Below are 15319 nucleotides of genomic sequence, written 5' to 3'. Positions count from 1 at the left end.
TATGTAAACGCACTGGACTCCAGCCAGACCGCTCTTCTTGCCTCATCTCCTGACCCAGAGGTCAGGAGGACCCGCGTTCAGGTCTAGCCTCAGACACTGCTAGCGGTCATGCCTTACTCCGGTCAGACCTGTCTGCCTGATTCCTTAACTGTCAGATGGGGGTGATCGCAGGGGCTCTGAGGGCCCAGTGAGCATGCTCGTGGCCTCCCTAGCACAGAGCCTGCGATGTGCTAGCTACGTAGAATCCCCACTTTCTCCTGAAGCCCAGCTCAGGCACCAGCTGCTTCTGGGGAGGCCTCTCCTCCAAATTACTGTGCTATTTTGTTTTTATTTTTGGTATGCTTTTGTTAGTACACATTGTCTCCTGGTCCTAGAGCATGTGCTCTCTGAGGGCAGGGATCTCACAGCACTCCCAGCCCCTTGTACTGGGCCTGGCACTCAGCCAGCCTGGCAGGGAGAGAGCAGGACTGATTAAGGCTTTCAGAGCCAAAGGGACAAGTTTGTCGTGGACTCTGAAGGCGGTAGGGAGCCCCAGTGGGTGTCCAAGTAGGGGGTGATGACCTGGGCAGGTCCTGGTCTCTGATGCCGCCTCTGACACATGCCCCTTGTGGCATTCCTTGACCATTCCTCGGCTCCCAGACCCTCGTCTCTGAAAGGAGGGGGCTGGCCAAGCCGGCCACAAGCTCTGTTCCAGCTCTAGACTGTGATGCAGCGACTGTGCATGTCTGTGTGCCTGGCAGTCATGTGGGAGGTGGCGTAGAGGGGGGATGGCCAGACAGGGAGACCACTGAGGACGGAGCCTGGCACGGTAGCCAAGAGGAGAAAGGATGAGGGCTGGAAGTCAAGGAGAGGCTGATGAGGCAGTCAGCAGTGGTGGGTACCTGGTGGAACTGGGGCACGGGAGAGAAGGGGGAGGCCTTTCAAACTGGTGTCACTGGAAGGGTGGCCGTGCCCTCAGCTGAAATGGGGGCGGTTGTAGGAAGAATAGGCAATTGGGGGGCGTAGCAGAGTTCAGAGGCCTCTAGCACCGATCCATGGAGATGTCCTGGAAAATGAGTTCAGGAGAGAGATAAAAGCTTAAATACACAGATTGGGAGGCTGCCTATATAGAGATGGTGATTGATCCTGTGGGAACTGGTGAGCCCATCGAGGGGGAGGAGGTAAGGAAAGGGACCAGGCCAGAGTCTGGAACGACACTTTGTGTGCATGGGAAGGAGGCCCTGGAATGGTCGGGCAGGGAGGTGAAGGATACAGGGAGAGCAGGCTCATGGCAGACAAGGGAGGAGAGCAGATTCCAAAGGGAGCATTGGGGGGTTGGCATCCAGAAGATTCTGATGAAGGGTCAAGAGAGAAGGCATTGTCTTTGGACATGAAATCATCGGCAAGTGGGAAGAACAGCTTGGGGAGCCGAGTTGGAGAAGGGATTGGGGGATGAAGCAGTCACTCCTCTAACCATCACCCTTATGTGTGCCACCTCCGTGTCCACGAATTCGGGAATCTCCTTATCTGACCCTGACCTGCTGGCTTTCCACCTCCCCCCACTGGCCCTCTCTTACAGAACCCTCCTCTTCATCTGCCCTGCAGCCTCCAGGCCCTTGACCAGGCCGTCTCCCCTGCACCAGCCACTCTCTTCTGCCGCCCGTCTTGACTCCTTGGTGAAGCAGTTCAACATCACACTGTCTGCCTCTTCTTACCAAGGCCAACCCCTCCACCTGCTCTAGGGTCCCCTTTCCATCTTGGTTCCACCAGCAAATTGCCCCTCTTCATCCCCACTCTGTCTCTCATTTTCAGTCTCTCCCTCTCTGTTGAACTCCTTCACTCCTGAAGTCTCTCCATCCTGAAAAAAGCCTCATGTGATCCTTCCATCCCCACCATCATCTGTTTCTCATCTGCTCTCCATAGACAAACCCCTCAAAAAGGCCATCTACACGTGGGGCCTCTGCTTCCTCTCCTCTCACTGTCTCTTAATGCCTTACAATGTGGCTTCCAACCTTATCATTCTACCCTCTGCCCTCTCCAGAGTCTCTGAGTGGCCAATCCTCATTCTCCCTGAGCCCTGGGCAGCCTCTGACACTGCTGGTCACTTCCTCCCCCCACCCCCATCCCCTCTTCTCTCTAGGTTTTAAGGCCACCCTCTGCCCTCTCCTGGTTCTCCTCCTCCCTCTCTGACCGCCCCTTCTCCATCGCCTCTGCTAAAGCCTCCTCTACACCATGCCCTCTAATGGTGGATGTCGCTCAGCGTCAGCCTGGGTCCTCTGGACCACTTCTTTCACCTGACCAGCTCATCAGCTCCTGTGGATTCAGTGACCCTCTCTGTGCTGATGCTTCCCACATCTGCTGACTTCCAACTGACTCTCAGACATCTCTCTCTGGACATCCAGTAACATCCTAAACTCTGTCCACATCAGAGCTTGCGATCTTTCTGCCTACACCTGGCCCCCTTCTGCCTTTCCAGTTACTGCCTAGTGCACCCCCTCTCCCCCGCATCCTCCAGGCTCCCAGCCTAGCCACGCTGTCACCAAGGCCTGCAGGCTTTGCCTCTACAGCATCTCTCGGATAGGCCCCCTTCTCTCCTCTGACTCTGCCCCTCACACCTGGACGACTACAGCAGCTGCTGGGAGGTCTGCCAGCCTCCGTCTCTCCCCTCCAGCCCATCCTCTGTTTAGTCCCTGAAGGGCTCTAGCCATGGCATTCCTTTATCCAGGAAACTCCCTGGGGCCTCTGGGATCCAATGCAGAATGCTCTGTTTGGCCTTCACAAGAGCCTTGCCCACATTTCTAGTACTATGTGCCTTCCTCTGTTCAGTGCCCCCGACCTCCTGGCTGTTCCACGTGCAAGACCCTCCGTCTCTTGTCCCCGGCCTTGGTCTCTGGCCATCCCCCAGGCCTGGACCATTTCTCTCTTCAGCTCAGACCACTGACCTCCTGCCTCCCTTTAGGTCCCAGCGACAATCCCACTTCCTCTAAGGAGCCTTCCCCAGCTGCTCTTCAATCTCTGCCTTCCCTCTGTCCGTTATTTCCTCCTTGTCCTGTAGAGCTTCTGTGTAGATATGTACACATTGTCTCCCTCATTAGACTGTGAGCTCCTTGAGGACAGGGTCTGTCTTTTGCTTCTTTTTGTGTCTCCAACACTTTACACAGTGCCTGGCACAAAGTAGGCCCTTAATAAATGTTTGCGGATTGATTAAAATACATTCCAGAATTTTGACCTGTAGCATCTTTCCTTTCTTCCCCCCTCCCTGCCCTGTTTGAACTGGAATGTTTGCCTTCTTCCAGTTCTGTGTTCACTGGGATGCCTGCCAGTACCCCAGCAGCCCCTGGCCCTTCTTCTGGTGCTCCAGGAGATTCTCTGTCTTGGACAAGGCCCAGAACTTGACCTCTCCGGTGGCAACTCCTCTCTGTCTCATCTGTCTCCTTGCACTTCTTGGGCCTTGGCTTCCCATGTGCCATTTTTGTTCCAGCCTTTCCAGTCCTTGGAGAGAAAGCCGAAGGCCACTGGAGGTGGGTGTCTCTGCTTTCCTTCTGTGGACTGGTGTCCCCATCCCAGCCCCCACAGCAGGCTTGGCACTTCCTGGAGACTCTGCTTTTATCCACTAGAACTTAAGCTTACCCTCTCAACCTCCGGAACAGCCTTCCAAGTGAAGAGAAGGAACCAGCCCACGCCCTTTGTGAGCAGTGGCCTTGCTATGTCCAGACAGCATTAAAAAGCCTTGGATCTTGCCTCCTCTCCCCTTTCTGCCCTCTGCCCTTGGGGGGATTTCTGAGAGCTTGAGGAAGGGGCAGAAGAGAGACAAGAGGCTGCGTGCATAGGAATTACTGATGAGACTGGCTTGGGCCCAGTTTCCCTGAGAGGGGAATCCTGACTGCAGAATTCCAGGAGATTGCAGATGCGTTGTACAGTTGGATTGGGAAAGGCTTTTTTTCTGCCAGGAACCAGGCGAGGTGACAGAGACACAGACCAGGGAGAAGTCATGTGTGCCGGCAGGGCTTCTGTTCTACCGGCAGGTGGTGAAATGCAGGATAATCCAGGGCAGTGCCAGACATAGAAATGTTGTCTATGAATCGCTATGGCGGCAACGCTTACTTACTGAGATCTATCAAAATGGGTTGGCGCAGATGTTATCACAAGGTCAGATCATGTCCCTGAGGACTTACTGTGGGCCCAGGACTGTGCTAAGCTTGGGGTAGCGGAAAGGGTGGAGGGAGAGCCTGCTGTCTGGGGACCTCCATCTCCTGGGGGAGACATCGTGGGCAGAGGAGAGCTGGAGAGAGGTCAGGCACCAGGCACAGGGTCTTTTCAGTGATTGCCAGAAATCGCACGGGGTTCTGGCTAAGGTGCCCGATGGTCCCCTAATGTCAGTGGAACCCCTAGCATTGACTTAAAGCTCCAGCTGAGACACAGGGTCTGGAGCTGACAAGGGAAGTGGTAGCTGTGGTGCCAGGCCTGGCCTCGGGACATGCCCGGGGAGTGGAGAAGAGAGGACGAGAGCCCAAGATGGGTATCGTGATGGAGAGGACCTGTGCTGTTTTTCAGTCGCTGGTGCTTCTGGGGGAAGTGGACAGACCCCAGAGAGGTCACCGGCTGTGCCCACAGGCAGGCAGGCCACGGGAGTGACCTTGGGGGCACTGTTTGTATTCCAGCCCCTGGACGTTCCTGACGGTCGCCGCGCCCCGCTGCCTGCCCAGTACCGTAGCAGCAGCAGCTGCACGCGCAGCATAGACACGCAGACGCCGTCCGTGCCCGAGCGCAGCAGCAGCCACTCACCCTGCGTGTCTCAGGATGGCAGCCCATGCTCCACCGAAGACTCACTCTATGACCGCGACAAAGGTGAGGAGGGCTGGCGGGCTGTCCCTTCAGCTTCTTGTCCTTGGAGGGGGCTGGGGGGGAGGGAGCTCCTGCGAGCTTTGCTGGGTTTCCTGATCTTTCTTCAGGTGATTTTCACAAACCTCTTGCGCGAATGCCAGGGGAGCAGAGCCAGCCATCTGGGAAGGAAGGCCCTGAGACATTAGGGCGTGCAGGGCCATTTTTGGCCGTGATGTTGTCCAGAGGTCAAATGACAGTCACTGTCCTGCTTGATTTTGCATTTTGTCAGGCATCAGAGTACATGATGGGTGAGTCAGAATTGTTGGGAGGGAAAACCATTTCCAAAGAAAGCCAGACAGAAAAGTCATTTGAGTACTTGAATGCCAACCTTTCTAAATGCTCAGCAACTGGAATTACAAAGACTGACAATGTACAAGTGAATCAGTTGTCCCGCCTCATTTCAGGTAAGGCTTTTGTAGCTTCAACTGTAGTAACATTTGTAGCAAGAGCTGCCCCCGTCCCCTCCCTCCATCGCCCTTCTCGGGTGACTTTGCACCCTACAAACCAAACCCTGCAGCAGCAGAGCCAGGCATCCCAAGGGTGCTCAGCATTGAGCCCAGCCCTGGCCCAGTGTCAGCCCTTAAGGAGGACCAGCTGACCAACCCACCAGGCCCGGCAGCCTGTTACTGGGGTTCCTTTTTTTATTATTGATTAAAGATGAATGGGAAATTGCACCTCAACCTGCTAACATGTGTATTGTGTTAGGGCTTCATTGTGCTGGGTGTCTGGTACCTCCTTGGAGGCCCACGGCAGCCCGAAGCGGCACTGGAGCAGTGATTTGGAGGTTTCCTTCATATTTGTCTTCCAGCTTCCCGCCTTGAAGGGTGGCGGCAGACTGTGCTGACCCCCCAGAGGTGGAAGTCCCTCAAATCCAAGGACTCTCCTCTCCTCCCGGGCTCTCAAAGGTCCTAGTGTGCCTGGCTGCAGGGGTTGGGCCGAAGGTTATTTCTCTGGTGATGCCTCTTCCTTCTATGAAGAGCGGAGACTGGAGCGTCCAGAAGGGCCTCCTCCTGGCCTGGGGCGTAGGATGACGTGCTCGCACTGCAGAGGTTAGCAAACAGACGGACTCTGACATTTCCAAGGCATATCTTAGGGGCCGATAGGAAGTGCTCAGTGAAACTGCTCCTGGTCAGCCCGGCATGTCCCCCGACATGCGCACAAGTAACCGTGTGAAAGGTGAAAGAGGCAGCCTCAGGGAGGGGGGAGACTCGCTGGAGCCAGGCACCAAGAGGGCTCTTTCTTTTGAAAATGGAAATTGGGGAGCTCTGCGCTGGACACCCGTCTGGTCAGGCTTTTTGGCCGAAGAAGAAATTCATGTCCTTGGCTTGTTGGGTCTTCAGAATCATCCCAGGCTTGGAAGAGACTCCAGTGACTGCCTTGTCCAGCCTCTCCCTGAACAAGAAGTTTTTTGTGACAGCTTTTGCTGGAAGGCCTCCTCTGCCCCCTGAGGGGGCTCATAGCACATTCCCACAGCTCTAATCGGCCTCTGGCTCCAGGTGGCCTCCCTGTGATGTCGCCCCCACTCTGTACACATACCCCTTTCTTTCTAGATCTTCTCTCTGGGGCCAGGGAGGGCACACCTAATCCTTTCTGCACATGGCTACCTCCAGAAACTTGAAGAGACAGCTTTCGTGGTCTCTTTATGATATGCAAGAGGTAGGAACTTCAAAGGGAAGGACCTTTCATCTGGAATTGATGCCCACTAGGGAAACTGAGGAGTTAGTGACTTGCCTGTGTTCGCTCCTGGAGTCATGGATTTAGAAAGGGGCCTCAGGAACCACCTTGTCTAACCTCTCATTTGACAGGTGAGGAAACAGATTCAGAGACATGAAGTGGCCTGTAGTAAGTGAACGGGAGAGGTGGGGTTCAAACTCAGCTCCTCTCATTGTCTAACCCTGCCCTTCCTGCGTCTGAGGTGAGATGGGACAAGGTGCTGGCCCTTTCTTGTGATTCTGAGGTAGGATTTTAAGGCCTAAAAATCACCCGCTGACATTCCTTAGGTGAGAATGAATAGGTGCTGGTCACAACGTGGGGAAATCTGGGGCTCTGGTCATTACAAGGCCCTGCTACAGTGGCTCATGGCTCAGCCAGGTTGTGGCCAGACAAGCCCCAAAGGGCAAGGCCCGGGCTTTGCTGGTGGTTCAGTCTCTCTCAAGTCTTGCCATGGTACACGGCCCTTACGTGGCCCAGAATGCACTTCTTCATTCTGGATCTGTTAGGGCTGCTATAAAGTTGAATAGACAGACAGGTGGCATCTCTCCAGGCGCGGCGATGGCAGCAACGTAGCTGTGCTCGTATGTGCACTTGGGACAGACAGACAGGCGGATGAAGTCTGGACCTCTCTTAGTGGCCCCCAGTGTCCCAGAGTGGCCGAGTGGCTAAAGCTGTGCATCGCCCAGATACTGTGAAGTGAGGTGTCTCGCGGTGGGGCCAAGCAGCTGCCCTGTGGGACCAACGAGGGGCTGTGGAGAGGGGCAGAGTAAAAACCTGGTGTGTGCTGGAGACCTTCAGATAGCCCATAGTTGGAAATAGTAAAGGCAGCTGGAGAAAGAAAGCCACTCGGTCATCTGTGCTTAAAGATATGGCAGATCCCAGGCTGGAAAAACAGTGATTCTTTTACATATAATCCTGCCCATAATGTGCCGGGGTTTAATTACTTGGCCAAATGTCATTAAATCCTAACACGTGCACTTCTAAGATGGCAAACTTGGCCTCAGTATAAGAACAGGGACTTCACAGTTGATGCTGTTTCCAAACTGGTGATTTCCAAGGTCAGAGTCCCACTTGTGAATGGGCTCTTGGGATTAGAGAATTAAGACTGAAAATAGAAAAGAGCCGTTTCTCTAGATTTATGGATTTGAAGTTGGGGCAAAGATCACAGGCCAGCTCTTCACATTGTCGTATACGCAGCTCACGCTCAGTAGCCAGCTACATCTAAGAAGACTTGATTCCCCAGTCGTGGTATCACCTGATGAAGAAAGCTCAGTAGGACTCCCGTGCTTAGAACCATCAGCAGGTACAGGGGCCTGCTAGGCCTCCTGCCTCCACATAGGCTCCTGCCGGTGAGCAGTGGCCTGTGGGTGTGACAAGGACACTCAGTGGTGTGGAACGCTTTGAGATGGGGGTGCTCTGTAACTGTGCCTGCCGGTGGCCCTGCCCTCCAGGGACCTCCGCATGGCAGTGTGTGAAGACCACAGCGCGTGCCCAGAGGCTTGGAGGAAGAGCCCAGTCCCAGAGAGGAGGAGAGGAGTCCACTCATCCCAGCCATGAAGGTCGCGGGAGCAGAGGGAGAGAGGAGAGGCAGGACTTCCCAGGGGCCTGATTTCAGGTCCAGCCTCAGGTGCCTGCTAGCTGTGGGACCCTGGGCAAGTCACTTAGCCACCGTTAGGGTCCTTTTCCTCCATTATAAAGTGGATAATGATGTCACCGCTCTTCCAGGCTGTTGTGAGGACTAAAGAGAGAATGTTTGTCTGGATGCTGCATGAACACCAGCTGTTACTGTTATTACCCTCGCTAGCTTTCCTTCCATTGAAGGGACAGCAAAAAGGCCAGTCTGTTGGACTTGAGAGGGCAGGAAAGGGGGCAGTGCCTAATAAGGCTGGAAGGAGAGATAGAGGCCCAGCCTTGAAGAAGGTCAATGTTTGATCCCAAAGGCATAGGAAGCCCAGTTGGTTGGTGAGAGCTCCAAAGTCCCTAGGGCACTGCACCTGGTGTCTGAAAGCCCCGAGTTCAAATCCTGCCTCAGTCATCCTGGACTACCATTCTTTTGTTTCCTCTCTAAAAAGCTGACACTAATAGCGCCTTCCTTTCTGTGTGATTGTGTCAAACGAGGCAGCTTGTATGAAGGGCTTTGGAGGCTGCTGGGGGCGGAGGTTGGTGAGGTGGGATATCCTAAGGCCAGCACTGAGTTGGGGGCTCCCATGCAGTGGGAGGTGCCTCTGGGGCTTTGTTTGAACAGCCCCACAGGGGACTGATGTGGGTCTGGAGCTTCACAGAGAAGCTGAACTGGGAGTCATCTGTCTATCTGGAGACTTAATGATTGAGTGTAGAGGGAAGAGGGCCTGGGACCAGAGGCATCCAGTGTTAGGGGGCGGGAGATGGAGAGGAGTTAACGAGAGAAGGCGGCGGGGAGACAAGAGTCACCAGTATGCAGAGGGGAGAGGGCCAGCAGTGATATATAAACTACAGCTTCGAGGGGCTCAGGCAGAGAAAGGCCATTGGGTTTGGCTGTTCAGAGCTCACCAGTAATGGGGAGAAGAGAGAAGATGGAAGCAGAAAGTATAGACAGCTAGGCCTTTCTTTTCCTAACTGCTGTGAAGAGGAGTCTGGCAGTTTGAGGGGATGGCATAGTCTAGGGCCTTTTTCAGGCTGGGTCAGACTTGGGCATGTCTGCAGTCAGCAGGGAAGGACAAGGTAGAAGACGGTGACTTGACCTTTGCCCATTGGCCTGAGGCATATGGTAGGAGAGGGGGCTCTGAGAAAGAACTTTGGAAGGATTCTTGGCAGTTCTCCAAGTAAAGAACGAATTTATTTGTCATGCTAATTAGATCCACAAACCCCCAAGTCCAGGAAAAAAACAAAACAAAACAGGACCCCAGCCTGTTCTTAACCTTATTGTATTATAGAGCTCTTTGAAATGCTGGTGAAACCTAAGGATTCCTTATCAGAATCATGTTTTTTAACTTGTGAAATAAAACGAAATGCATCAGATGACGGAGAAAACCCGTTCCCTGACAACTACGAAAAGTTTAAAAGCAAACCAAAACTGTGGCCCCTACATTTGGGCCCTTGCTCTCCCGGCCATCCCCTCTGGGCCGTCAGGTCTCTCCATCAGTCTGGGCCTCCCTGCTCCAGCTTTCCACAGCTCCTCTGTGTCCCCCTCCACCCCGAATCTGCAGACACCTCACCATCCAAAGGAAATCCCTCTTTCCTTTGGACCCTCCGATGGATAGAGGTGGGCATCTGCCTGGGATTTCATCACGGCTACATTGCTCCGAATGATCAGAGAATTACCAAATAGGATTACATCTGGAGGGTCTGCCTTGGGATCTTGGATGACATTAACCTTGTGATAGGAGAAGGGCTTTGTTTGATGATTGGACTGGATTTCAGTAGAACTGGTTTCCTTTGTAGTCTCCTATTGTGTTCTGAGGAGGGCCTTCCAGGAAGGATCAGAAAGTCCATGCAGCACCCTCCCCAGACAGTGTGCACTTTGCCGGCCTCTGAAGGCACTCCTGGTCCCATCTTGTATTCTGGGTGAGGATGCTTTTCTCATCCATGTAGCAGAGAGAAGAAAGTGCCCCTGTTGGCTCGTGGCTCTGGATGATTCTGGGCAGTTGCGCCCCCCACGAGTGCTGCCAATTCCTTATTCTCTCACCTCTTTCACAAGTGGCCCCCAGATTGTGTTGTCTCCAGCTCCAGCCTCTCCTGTGGGTGCTGGGTCCAAATTAGCTCCTTCCCAAACATCCTTGTTTTTGGTAGGGCTATTTCTGTTTTTCTCTTAGAGCCTCCCTTCCCCTTGGCAAACCAGTTCACCTCTAGACTGCTAGAATTCCTCCCCCTTGCCCTCTGGTTAAACACAGCTGCTCAAAGCTCTGGCTTACTCCCCCCACTGACTGCCTTTGCTCCGCTTTGTCTTGTGTTGGATGGAATTGGAGAATTTAGGAAACTGTGGATTGGACCCACCAGGGCTTTGTAGTTCATCATCCCAGCTAGAGCAGAGCTGCTGTGAGGCGACCCTTTTATCCCTCCCACTCACCCCCAGTGCTCACGCCCTTCTCCTGCCTTCTCAGCTGAGGACTTGGATTTCTTTTCTTTTTTAAAAATTTAATTTATTTTTCTGAACTCTCCTTCGCTCCCTCCCTCCCCTGTACTAGAGAAGGCTGACATTTGACACATGTATGTGTGTGTATGTATGATATAAGTAAACCATCCTGTGCATCTTGATTTTTATCAGCTCTTTCTCTGCAGGTAGATGGCATCTTCCTTCCCAGGCCCTTTGTAGCTGACTTGCATATTTGTCATACTTAGAGTAGCTTAGTTATTAGTTAATAGCATGGTTAATTTCCAACAACATTGCTGTTACCGTGTACAACATTCTCTTGGTTCTGCTCATTTCATTATTTCCTGCGAGTCTTTCTATGTTTTCCTAAGTTCTCTGAACTCCTGATTTCTTACAGCACAGGAGTATTCTTCATAATCATATACCATAGCTTGTCCAACCATTCCCTAATTGAGGGACATCCCTTCAATTTCCACTTCTTTGTCACCACAAGGAGAGCTGCTAGAAATAGTTTACAGCACACACATTCTTTTCCTTTTTCCTCGATGACCTTGGGAAACAGACCTAGTAGCGAGATTGCCGAGTCAAGGGGTGTACACAGTTTTTAGTTTTGTTTTTAACACTTTGGGCACAATTCCAGATTGCTTTAAAAAATGATTAGATTAGTTCACAATTTCCCCAGCAGTGTCTTAGTGTCCCAATTTTCCCACATCCCCTCCAACACTTGTCATTTCCCCCTTCTATCATTTTAGCCAATCTGATAGGTGTAAGATGTTATCTCAAAGTTGTTTTAATTTGCATTTCTCTAATCAATAATGATTTAGAGCATTTATTCATAAGACTATATATAGTTTTGACATCTTCATTGAAAAGCTGCCTGTTCATATTCTTTGACCATTTATCAATTGGAGAATGTCTCATCCTTATAAATTTGACAAGATTCTCTATAGATCTGAGATGAGACCTTTATCTAAGAAACAGTATATATAATTTTTTCCCTAGTTTTCTTCTTTCCTTCTAATCTTGACTACATTGGTGTTATTTATTTACATACATTGGTTTTTATTCATTTTTGTAAAGGTACAAAACCTTTTAAATTTAGTTAGAATTTTCCGTTTTACATATCACAGTGCTCTCTATTCTCCTGTTTATTCGTAAATTCTTTACTTGTGCACTAGTGTGATAGGTAATGTATTCCATGTTTTTATAATTTTCTTATGATTATCTCCCTTTATATCTAGGTCATGTATCCATTTTGACCTTATCTAGGTAAATGGCATAAGATATTGGTCTATATACAGTTTCTGCCAGACTGCTTTCCAGTTTTCCCAATAATTTTTTTTCTTTTTACCAAATAGTGCATTCTTATACCACAAATGTAAATCTGTACTTTTGTCAAATACAAGGTCACTGTAATCATTGTATTGTATGTATTGTATGTCTACTCTGTTATACTGATCTGCCTTCTGTTTCTTAGGTAGTACCAGGTAGTTTTGATAATCACCCTCTATCTTATGCTCTAGTTTAATATCTGGTACTACTAAACCTCCTTCCTTTACTTTTTTTTCATTAAATCCATTGATGATTCTTGACCTTTTCTTCTTTGAGATGAATTTTGTTATTATTTTTTCTAGCTCAAAAAATAATATTTTGGTAACTTGATTGAGATGGCATTGAAGAAGTAGATTAGTTTAGATAGAATTGTCATTTTCATTACATTGGCTTTGTCTACCCATGAATAATTAATATTTCTCCATTTATTTGAATTTGACTTTATTATTGTATAAAAAGTGATTTATAATTATGTTCATGTAGTTCCTGGGTTTGTCTTGGCAGGTATATTCCCCAGTATTTTATCTTTTCTACAATTACTATTATTATTTTTTTACTTTTTGGAGGGGGGAAGACAGAGCAATTGGATTTCAGTGACTTGCCCAAGGTCATATGACTAGTAAGTGTTAAGTGTCTTAGGCCGTATTTGAACTCAGGTCCTTCTGACTCAAGGGCCAGTGCTCTATTCATTGCACCACCTAGTTGCCCCTACAATTATTTTAAATGGAGTATCTTTTACTGTCTCTTTTTGCAGAGTTTTGTTGTTGATATGTAGAAATGCTAATAATTTATGTTGGTTCATTTTATATCCTACTACTTTGGTAAAATTGTTCATTGTTTCCATTAACTTTTTAGTTGAATTTTGAGGATTTTCCAAGAATATCATCATCTTGTCTGCAGAAAGAGGTAGTTTTATTACCTGATTGCCCGTTCTGATTTCTTCAATTTCTTTTTTTTTTCCTATTGCTGTTGCTAGCATTTCTAATACAGTGTTGAATAATAGTGGCATGTAGGCAATTTGGCATGCTTGTTTCACTCTTGATCTTTTTGTGAAGGCTTCTAACTTATTCCTATTTCAGATAGTACTTGCTGATGGGTTTAGGTAGATGCTTCTTGTCATTTTAGGGGAAAATCCATTTATAGTTGTGTTTTCAAATGTTTTTAATAGGAATGTGTTGAATTTTGTCAAAAGCTTTTTCTGCATCTATTGATATAATCATAGATTTTTGTTACTTTTGTTATTGATGTAATCAATTATGTTAAGAGTTTTTCTAATATCATACCATCCCTACATTCCTGATATAAATCCCATGTGGTCACAATGTATAATCTTTGTGATATATTGCTGTAGTCTCCTAGCTAGTATTATATTTAGGATTTTTGTATGTGTATTCATTAGTGAAATTGGTTTATACTTTTCTTTCTCTGTTTTTGCTCTTCTTGCTTTAGATATTAGCACCAGGTTTCTTTCACAAAAGGAGTTTGGAAGGATTCCTTCCTTGCCTATTATTACTCCAAAAATTTTACTTAATATTAGAATTAGTTTATCTTTAAATGTTTGGTAGAATTCACTTGTAGGGACAGCTAGGTGGTGCAGTGAATAGAGCACCGGCTCTGGAGTCAGGAGGACCTGAGTTCAAATCTGGCCTCAGACACTTAACACACACACACACACACACACACACACACACACACACACACAAAATTGCTGTGTGACCTTGGGTAAGTCACTTAACCCCAACTGCCCTCCAAAAAAAAGGCAAAAGAAGAATTCACTTGTAAATCCATCTGGTCCTGATACTCTCTTTTTCTTTTTTTTAAAAGGAAGCTCACTTATGGCCCCTTCCATTTCTTTTTCTAAAATAGGTTTGTTTATTTATTTAAAGCAATTGAGGTTAAGTAACTTGCTCAAGGTTACACAGCCAGTTATTTTGTGTGGGAGTTAAGTATCTGAGGCCGAAACCGATCCTGGGTCTCCCGACTCTGGGGCCGGCACTCTTACTCACTGCACCACCTGGCCACCCCCTAAAATAGGTTTATTTGGATATTCTATTTCCTATTCTGTTGATCTAGACAGTTTATATTTTTGTAAGTATTACTCCATTTCACTTAAATTGTTAAACTTATTGGCATATACTTGGGCAAAATAACTCCTAATGATTGCTTTGATTTCTTCTTCATTAGTGGTATATTCACTCTTTTCATTTTTGATATTAGTAGTTCAGTTTCCTCTCTTTTTAAAATCATAACCATTAATCTATTTTATTGTTTTTTTTCCCCCCACAAAACCAACTCTTAGTTTTATTTATTACCTCAGTGGTTTTCTTACCTTCAATTTTTTTTTTTTTTTGCCTTTTGGAAGACAATTGGGGTTAAGTTACACAGCTGGTTTTGTGTGTGTGTGTTAAGTGTCTGAGGCCGGAACCGAACTCGGGTCCTCCTGACTCCAGGGCCAGCGCTTTACTCACTGCACCACCTAGCTGCCCCCTTACCTTCAATTTTATTAACCTCATCTTTAGTTTTTAGGATTTCCAATTTAATTTGGAATTTGTATTTGTTCTTTTTCCAGTTGGGTTCTACACCCAGTTCATTGTTTTACTATTGTTTACATTCTGTTTTACTGTTGTAAGCATTTAGAGATACAAACTTTTCTCTTATTACTGCTTTTGCTGCATCTTGGTATGTGAAACCAATCACGTATAGCTCTCCTGAGAACTGCTGCTGTGAATAACTTTAAGGATCTAATCGCATAGTGTAGTGAATTCTCTATTTATTCAGCAGTAAACTAAAGCAAAACATTCAAGAAACTAAAGCATAGCATTCACGGCAATATAACAAGTTATTACTAAGGTGGCCACATAATCTTAAACAAAACATATCATTCAGTAAGTTACAGTCTCCTTAGTCAATACTGAGTGTCCACGTAAAATCTTTCATCTTGACTCGAGATTGGCTTCCAAACATCCTGAAGGGGTAGCAGAAAGTACAGACACCACCCACCCCTAGGTCACAGTAAGTCACAATCTCATCAGTCAGTACAGAGGACCCAAGTAAAGTCTTCTTTCATCTGACTTCCAAACCCCATGGCTCCCGTTGGCCGCTCCCAGCCTTTGCCTGGACTCACACAAAGCTTTCTGCTCCTGTTTCATACCTCAGCTTATGGGGACTACTCCACTCCAAGCTCTTTGAAGTTTCTCTTTCTAGGAAGATGAAGCTTAACAGAGCTACCACAATATTTATACACATTACACTTAACAGAGCTACCACAATGTTTATACACATTACACTTAACAGAGCTGCCACAATGTTTATACACATTACACTTAACAGAGCTGCCACAAT

At 48.2% G+C, this 15319-nt stretch overlaps 1 protein-coding gene across 1 annotated transcript in view; it reads left to right on the top strand.

Moving 5' to 3' along the window:
* GLCCI1 (glucocorticoid induced 1) overlaps nucleotides 1-15319 on the top strand; it is a 64308-nt gene that overhangs the window by 34599 nt on the left and 14390 nt on the right. Inside the window, exon 6 of the mRNA XM_069094459.1 lies at nucleotides 4641-4827. Within this exon, the coding sequence (XP_068950560.1) occupies nucleotides 4641-4827 (187 nt within the window). The remainder of the gene's footprint in view (nucleotides 1-4640; nucleotides 4828-15319) is intronic.

The sequence above is a fragment of the Petaurus breviceps genome, unplaced genomic scaffold (genome assembly GCF_028583685.1).
Source record: "Petaurus breviceps papuanus isolate PSGF00001 unplaced genomic scaffold, PetGlider_PUasm1.0 218, whole genome shotgun sequence".
NCBI classification, from domain to species: Eukaryota; Metazoa; Chordata; class Mammalia; order Diprotodontia; family Petauridae; genus Petaurus; species Petaurus breviceps.
The sequence above is the reverse complement of the archived record's forward strand: the minus strand, read 5'-3'. Positions and strand labels throughout refer to the sequence as shown.